The following is a 9197-nucleotide window of genomic DNA, read 5'->3' as shown; positions in this document are numbered from 1 at the left end:
TTTCTACATTTGAAGGTCTCGAGCTGATCTTTTCAAGCACCTCGGAGGATTTTCAGGAACAGAAGAAGCATTATTATTTTATCTGATAATATAAGTATCCAGGACTGATATATTGCCATTTTGGGAGAATGACCCATATGCAATTTAAGATAAAATTAAATCATGGTTGCGCATGCAATTGCATACTGATATGTATTGAGGTATTAACAATCACTAGTATTATGAAAGTCTTTGCCCTATGTCTTGTCATACCTGTCACAGGTATAATACCTGTCAACAAAGGGTACTTCGTAGGTGGTTAAGGAGCAGGTGAAAAGGACCTTGCTGAGCAAATCTATTAGATACAGGTACTGCCTGCTGGCTTTGTCGGTAGGCAGGTCAATTATAGTTTGTAAACAACGCCTATAGCAAGCAATTGTAACTTATTCTTCTTGGGCGTGGCTGATGATAGCCAATGGGAAATAAGATTCCGAAAAGGTAACGCCTCTACGAATGAGAGAGGGATCTGGTCAGGACAAAAAAGAGAACAGGGAACACAAAGTACAGAAGTGCAAGCCCACACCATTGAGCGGGAGAAGAACAACTATGCGACTGCCTTCATTTCCCTGGACTGCAGCCAGGCCTTCATGAGCGTGTTCCACCCGCTGCTGCTCCGTCGACTGGAAGAGTTCATGTTTTCTGCCGCTCTATGCCGATTGGTCTGAGACTACCTAAGTGGAAGATCATTCGTCGTAAGAGCTGGTGAAGACTTGTCGCCTCCTATCCCCACCACCTGCGGAGTGCCTCAAGGATCAGTGCTGGGACCTCTATTGTTTGTCGTTTTCACGGCACCAGTAGTCTCCATCAAGCATCGAGAGGCAGCCTAACGCCGACGACATCGGTATCTATGCCTCCAGCTTGAGAGCTGAACTGGCATCAAGGTAAATCCAACGCAGACGGATGCCATTGTCATGTCCTTCCATAAGAGCAAGAAGAGCAGGCTACCCCAGCGGTTCGTTGTGGATGGTGATGGTCGGAAACTTTCCAACAGCATCCTCTACCTCGGCGTGACTCTTGACAGGCATATCACCTTCTTCAGACACGTCAGGGAAAGACTTAAGCTGTTGCCTTCAGCGGACCCTGTTCTGTCATCTTAAAGTGCCATGCGGCAATAGAAGATTCAATGTATATGTGTATATATAATTAGGTTAAGTTCATTGTATTTGTTTAAAAATAAAGACATTAGGAGGTAAGAGAAAAAAAGAGGACAGAAGTAAGAAGACGGGCTAGGGAAGAGGTTCTAAGAAGGGCTCTTCAGAAATGGAACTCCACAGCAGAGACACATCACGACATGAATCATCTAAATCAGCAGCTATATTATATTACACAGCAACTATATTAGGTAATAGGTTATAGTGTAATATAATATTTTATGGCAAAGCATTTATCTAGATCATTTCAATTATTTAATCATATCATTGCAAGCATTTTATAAACCATGTAAATAAATATTATTGTTCATTTATGTAGTTTAAGTACTATTATATTACCCGATACCACACCTTATTATATTATATAATTAATGGTAACAATATTTTAAAAATATAAAGGTATTTAATTGGTAACTGGTAAACACTTAAAAGGCCTCTGGGAAAGAATCCAATTATTATCATTGGTAGGATTCAATCTAAATTAATTAATTTTTGGATAATTGCCTTCAGCTATTATCATGGCATCCCAAGACAGATACATAGCAACACATAAATAGAATTTAAGTTGTACTGTAAATTTATTTGGCCATAATTTTCTGCATGGTTTGTAGACTTCGCCCCTCAGGCTCGCCAGAAGACACAGATTGAGCGAATTGCAAGCCACCGGTTGCAGAACATAGATCAGGCGAAACGTTGCGGTTGCCAACTCCCCAGTAATGAATGGGCCCGCAGTTGCAGATTTATACCAAAATAAAACCCGCTGGTTCCCAATCAATAGGCTCTCCCACGGCCGAGTCGATATTTCTTCCTTTTACAATATAATATATATCACTAAACGGCTTCTGCTCCACCTCTCTTCCGATTCTCGTTCCTATTGTTATTTATAGCTAATTAAATTGTTTTATATATTATATTATTTAGTATTATATACTGCTCGTGAAGTATTTTAACCCTTTGTGACAACGAAAGTAAAGCATATCACTCGGTTGCACCTCTCTGAGGGAACATGTCAGTTTATTAACGATTACAGAGAATGAACTTGCATTTTTCCACAAATGTTTTTGTAGTTTAATATTAACATGATACAAAAAACATATCTAAATATGATAGAAATATCAAGGATGTATAATTGTTACTCATTGTAATAATTGATACCATTTTGCTATTCAGAGAGATTATGAGGATTTATATTGCCTTTCTTATAATGATTATGTACGGCTTTCTTCAAGCGAGAGTCCCATGATTAAAATTCAATGCTTAACAAGAAAAATGTTTTCTTATTTTAAATTTTTCTTTAAAATATTAGTCCAGAACATCAATTTATTATAACTTAAACATCCTCATTAAATCGACAAAAGTCTAGTAACTAAAAGAATTAATATGACAAATTTCTACATAATATTCTAACTAATAACTAAGCACCAAACCTTTTGTTTTGTTTTTTTATCATGCATTAAAAATAATATAAGTGTCAACCAAAACTATAGAATCATACTTCGTTTTTTGAAGATTTTACATCAACGGTCAGTTGTAAGATGAAAGAGAGCAACTGAAGAACACAACAGAAAATTTGTAAGTATCAGGATGAGTGACCATTTGGTTTAATGCTTCCAATTCATGTTCACATGTCCTGATAAAAAGAAAAATAAAACAATAGCAATTCATGTTTTATAACACAAGGCAAATGATAGTTTTATAATAAAATTATGTGTTAAAGCAGGGAAATGAAAACAAAAATTTGTTAAAAATAATTATCCCATATTAACCCTCTCTTAAACAGAGTTGTACTTAATAAATTACATTTATATATTGTTTACATTTCAAATTGAGTATTTTTAGGTTTTTAATAATGTTTCATAAACACTTAATTATTTAAATGATAAGAATATTATTATAAATTATCTTCTAATTATTATTAATAATTATACAAAGTATTAATAAGTATACAATTATACATTGTTATTTATTGATAAATAAATCAATTGGCTTTTCTTCGAAAGAGAACGTGCGAAGTTCATTAACGGCGGACAATACACTTCTCTAATCCTGGTTCAATAAAATGGGGAAACTTGATAAGATAATAAAGAAATCCAAAAACTGAGAAAAGAAATTCGCAGGAACATCCTTCTTTATCCTTTCTTTTATTTTAAAACATTATTATTTTTTCATAAAAATAGCAAAACAACCAAACAACAGTGAACCTCGTGACGTAAGCAGTCGTGATGTAAGCAGTAGTGAGAAGAGTTTACAATAAACATTTATTAACAAAATATTCAAGCAGACGATGATAGTTAGTTATTAAGTAATTAAGACGTAAAACCTACCGGTCATTAACGCCAGCTATATAGTGATTATACAGATAGTGATGATGATATTATCCAGCCAACAAGAAAACTAAGAAATTTATTGATAGTGATAGTGATACAAGTGGTGTAAAAGAAAACCACCTATCAAACGAAGTGCGAAGACGTTACTGAGTCTATCGATTCTCCACCAATAATCGAGTGTAGTATTTTTATCATATAATACTTTCAGTTCATCTTATTCTAGCATACCTGTTACCCATTGGTATCAAATTATCAATATAGATAGACTCCAACCGACATTTATTTTAAACGCACTGGAGGTACTCTAATCATCCCCTGTTCATTTATTTCATATCATACATAAAATGTAAGAAGGTGCTTTGGGTGACGTTCAACAAATGTACAGTAGTAGAAAACTCTTTATTAATAACCGAGGTTTCGTCCCACTTTGTAGAGCTTCATCAGTGATAAATCCTGGTGGTTTCAGGATTCATGCTCTAAAATCTATTATATATGGTCAAATATTAACCCTCTATATATATAAAATAGCATTCATGAAAAAGAAATTTAAATTCCTGATATTGATTTGTTTTATTTTTTTACATTTTAGTTCTTCGTGAAGAATTCCGAGCGGAGCCCCAGAACTTGCGGGTGGCTCAGGGCGAAACCGCGCTACTGGAGTGCGGCCCACCGAGAGGTCATCCTGAGCCTGTGGTCTTCTGGAAGAGGAACGGGCATATCCTGGATCTGGAGAACAACAAGAGGTATGTTTTAATCTTTATTATTATTGGCATATTCCGCAGAAAGCTACTTTGTTACTAAAATAAGAAAATGAATTTAAAGTTAAATCTCAATAAAAAATTAAACTATGTAACTCCGACTTGGAGTAGCAAAACTAATTCGAGGGCCAAAGAAAATTAGTTTAAAATAAAATGGAACTTTTCAGAAAAGAAAATGTATGTATATTAGTGTGGAAGATGGGATAGACTTCCACCCGGTTTTGATCTTGGAGGACCACAACGTAGATTCTGATCAAGGGGTTAGGGTCATCAATCCTGTGCCTGGTCGATGTGAGTTGCCACCAATAGGCAGATAGTTTCAGGAGAGGGGTGAGGGAAGTGGGGTTTTCCCGTATGAATGGTCACCCATCCTAGTACCGACCATGCTGGAAGCTGCTTAATTTTCATTATCTATCACAAGAGCCTTAGTCCACACGGCTACCTTGGCACCTTATATTCCATATATAGGTAAGTTAAATTAAATATGACCTAACTAAATATGGAGGTCACGTATTGAGGTTGCCTTAGTCCAAATAACCAAGTCTTCCAAACTGGTTAGACAAACTTTTAATACACGCCAGTATATGAAAGTAGTTAGGAGACAGGTTCATGTTTTCTTGGCTGTTATAATTCAGTTTAATTTTCTCTAGTGGTGTTAAAAAGTATAATTTTCAGTTCATTTATTTTTACCAGTTTCTTCTTCAAACCACATACCTACTATTTTTTGTTTTTTTGTTATTACCATTAATTTAAAAGTTTGTTTTCTGGCTAAATATATTTTGCTTAAAAAAAATTATTATTTCATCTCAAGTGACATCAAACACTAAACTAATACCGACTTTTTTTTTTAATTTATTTATTGACATTTAGAACTGTATATAAAATAGTACAAGCCAATTTGAAGTAAGATCATAATGATATGATACAGCATGAAGAGAACTACCCATTGGTAGAATTCTAAAAACATTTTACAACATAAGGTCACGAGGCCACCTCCTTTTCAGGCGCCTCGGAGGATTGCCAGGAATGGAAGAGGAAACAAGGTTAGAAACTAGTGGGTTTGGGTGGTTAGGGAGTTTATAATGGAAGGAATGATATCGGGTTCGGGCTAGATCGGTTACATAATGAATATTATATCGAATTCAGTATCGATTTTTTAAAGGTTTGTTTTGGGTTCTTTGGATTTTGTAATAAATAATATTTAATTCATATTTTCTCTTTCTAGGATGAGGTTAGTTGACGGTGGGAACTTGGCCATTCAAGATGTGCGTTCCAGCGATGACGGCAAGTACCAGTGCATTGCAAAGAACACCGTCGGTGTCCGCGAATCCAATGTGGCGCTTCTACGAGTACATGGTGAGTTATTTATTATTAATATTATTTATAATAATACATAAAATATATTTTGAAATAGAGAATGGTTAGCTCAGTTGTAAGCTACTGTGCTACTAACTCCAAAGATGTTCATGTCCTTCTGTAGTAGATAATTATTTTCTGTTCTACCCAGCCTCATGGGTACCCTTAATTTGATAAAAATCTTGCGGTCGAACGTTCTGAATAAACCACCTCCTTGCACGACTGTTGGTATAGTAACTGTATTTCCTTACAAACTACTACAGCCTGACCCTTAAAATATTTTTAAATACCTTATTCTTTAACCAGTTCGGATTAGTTTAAACTGATTCCTAATTATAGCTTATTTGACGAATCATCGATTAGTTACTTATTTAATGTTTTTTTATCTTGGCTATTCAAAATATTAAATTGAGTATATATTTCAAGTAAGCTAGATTAATGTTTCAAGTCACAACGGCAGAGTTTTTGTCAGAAATGACAAGCTTTCATATTTTTTAGGAAACCTCTATTTTGAAGACACCTTTAATTAATCAAAAGTTTTACGTTAACTCCCTTGGAATGTTGAGGGGAGGTTATATTAATCAAGGTTTTCTCTTCTTTTTTTTTGTGAGAGAGGAAGGGTCTATTCAGCTTTATTTTTCAATTGTTTATTCCTGTATTGTTACATTTCTAAATAATAATTTCCTTACATTTACAACTAAAATATCATATTGGAAGATCGTTGATAGACCTTGTTTTTTTTGTTTTTTTTGTGTAATATGTAAAAGGAAGATGGTCCAACGTTTCGCCCCCCTTCATCAGGGCTAAAAAAGATACAAACAATTAAAATAATGTAACAAAGTAAGAGAATACATAACGTGAAGTAAAAGTAAACCAAGGTATGGTTAAAAAGATTAGAAATATTTGAAAATTTATATAAAAATAAACCTTAGCCATGGAAACTACTCTTTTTCATGAATGAACCATTAATTAATAAATTTCGTTTCCATGACAATTTTAGCTATTAGTTCCAACTATAGCTAATTTTGCACAACTATGCTTACCATCCCAGTCAGCTTACTCTAAATATTCTTTCTTATCCAACTGAATCATGATCTTCATACAATCAACTTATCAATATTAAATGGCCTCAATTCAAAATTTATTAACCTATTCTCGGTTGTTATGGAGTTTATAATAGAAGGTTTGGTTTCTAGTTCGGGCTAGATCGGTTGCATATGAAACATTAAGGTCTTTATGGATGATTTTATTTGTGACAAAATAAGCAGCATTGAGGATTTTGGACTGTAAGGATTGGATACGAGTGGAATTCGAAGATTTAGTGAAGCCCCAAAGCTGAACTTCTTACAGTAAAAAAGCTCAAGAGGAGAAAAAAGGGAGTATTTTACCCCAATTTTTGATTAGTTTAATGGAAACTATATATAATTACTAGTCGAAATTGACGAATCTGCCAAGTATAGATAGAGAGAATCAAAAATGGCTACTGTTTTAAAACTTTTAAAAAATGAATTTTTATTCGGAGCTCAATACCTTTAAAACTACCAACACCGCTAGAAAACATAAGAGAACGTTATTTAAAATAGAATAAATGTGCTAAAATATGAGCCCTAATAAAATGTATTGAAAAATCAGTTGTAAATTTATTTTGAGAAATCTGTATCTCAAAAACTAATCGATGTACAGATGTCTATTACCGCTTAAATTAAAGCTTGTTTTATGAACTATAAAGTAGTTTATGACGTTTATCTTCGTAGGAGTATTAGTCTTCATGATATTTGCTAAAATAAATTGATGTCTAGTTGTTCGGACAAATTTTCATTTGCAAAATATTTACTCATATGCGAATAAAATAAAAACTACAATCCCTTCGAAGATAGTAAGTTAAATTATCTTTATTTTGTGTGCTGGCATGTTTATGTACGTTTATGGTTCCTGAGATATATTTTTTAAAAATCGAACATTTTATCCGAACGACTATAAATCAACATTTTATAAATTTATTTTATCAAATATCATAAAAACTACTACTCTTACAAAGATAAACGTTATAAACTATTTTATAGTAAATTTAACTAGCTTTAATTTTAGTGCAGGCAGAGAGCTGTTTGTCGAATGATTCCTGAATTATATTTGTTCATAAATCAAAATTATAGTTCGAACAACTATAAATCAATTTATTTTAGCAAATATCATATATAGGTTACATTATACAGTAAGGAGTATCGAGGATTTTGGATTCTAATGATTAGATATGAGAGGAATTCAAAGGTTTAGTGGAGTCCCAAAGCTCAACTCCTTTTTTCTAGATAGGCGTTATTATAACCATATAGATATAGTCTTTTGTAGTGGATTGGAAGTTTAAACAATTTGTCCAGTAAGTGTTATAATAGTCGGAATGGAAGTGCAGTTTCCTGTATTTTCTGTCTAAATATGTAAAACAAAAAATAGTTATGTACATTCATATTTTTGAAATTTTTCACACCAGCCTTTCTGTAATCTGCACTTAATTTGCAGTAATTCGAACACCGCCTGTAGCAATGAGTTCGAATTACTGAGATTACACTTTGTTGAAATCAGTCTCATTACGCAATCAAGAGAAAAAACTCGTCAATTATTAAATAGAATCGATAATTGGAACGTAGGCAGAATTAAATTACGCAATTTATGCCAAGAGACGAGCTGAATAAGCAGTATTTGACATGATGAGAATCGGAACGAAATGGAAATAAAGTTTAGTTACGGGAGCTTTGACCTTCGAAGTACTGGCTATTAACAGATGAGCGGGCCTTTGAAAGAGTTGATAACCTTTTGGCCTGATGAGGTGATGATGATGATGGTGGCTGTATTTTAGTGCGAGCCGAGCGGATCAGTATGCACGCCATTATGCCAACTTGATCCAGTCCCGTCGTTTGTTCCTCCATGATCCATGATTTATGTTAGGGCCATTCTCCATGAGGACATCTCTCTTCATCATTTCCAGTGATATTTCCATTGAATCTCTATTTTTTTTCTCCCTTTCAAATAAATGTGCACGGAAAGATTAAAGTGGCTGTGATTATTATTGTGAGGTATTGATGTGTATTTTTCAATACTAATTCAAAAAATCTTATACAGAGCGCGCACCACACAACTTTCACTTCGCACACTGAAGCCAAAAATTTCAAATAATAAATTTTTATTTTTCTGTTGCTGTAAAAATGATCAAATTCTTTTATATCTAGTTCGTATTTATATATTTTTTATTACTGTTGATTTTTGAACCCCTTGACCTTCTATAAAATTTAAGGATTACTTTATCGCAGATAATGTATTATTTTATTTTATTTTTTTGGTTTGTAGGAAACTGTATTAACCCTCATCGGTCTTAAGTCACTTCTCACGTGATAACAGTACTTTGTTGCTGTGGTTGTAGGTCACGTTGGAGGTGACAAGGCGAAACTTGTCGAAACTCACTACGATTTTAAGTTCTTGAGCCTGTTGAGCAGATTCGATACTTAGGACTCCATCTTGACAAGAGACTTACTTGGAATCCACACACAAGACTGAAACGACAAGAAACTGCTCGT

General features: G+C 33.8%; 1 protein-coding gene across 1 annotated transcript in view; it reads left to right on the top strand.

Moving 5' to 3' along the window:
- Positions 1-4128: 4128 nt before the first annotated feature.
- The window catches only part of LOC106691206 (protein sax-3-like), a 15526-nt gene continuing 10457 nt past the window's right edge, over positions 4129-9197 (top strand). Inside the window, exons 1-2 of the mRNA XM_024363331.2 lie at positions 4129-4260; positions 5501-5624. Coding sequence (XP_024219099.1) covers positions 5502-5624 — 123 coding nt within the window. The 5' untranslated portion in view covers positions 4129-4260; position 5501. The remainder of the gene's footprint in view (positions 4261-5500; positions 5625-9197) is intronic.

The sequence above is a fragment of the Halyomorpha halys genome, unplaced genomic scaffold (genome assembly GCF_000696795.3).
Source record: "Halyomorpha halys isolate HHAL.00 unplaced genomic scaffold, Hhal_1.1 Scaffold2159.1, whole genome shotgun sequence".
In the NCBI taxonomy this organism is placed as follows: Eukaryota; Metazoa; Arthropoda; class Insecta; order Hemiptera; family Pentatomidae; genus Halyomorpha; species Halyomorpha halys.
Note: the sequence above shows the minus strand (reverse complement) of the source record. Positions and strands in the feature narration are given on the sequence as shown.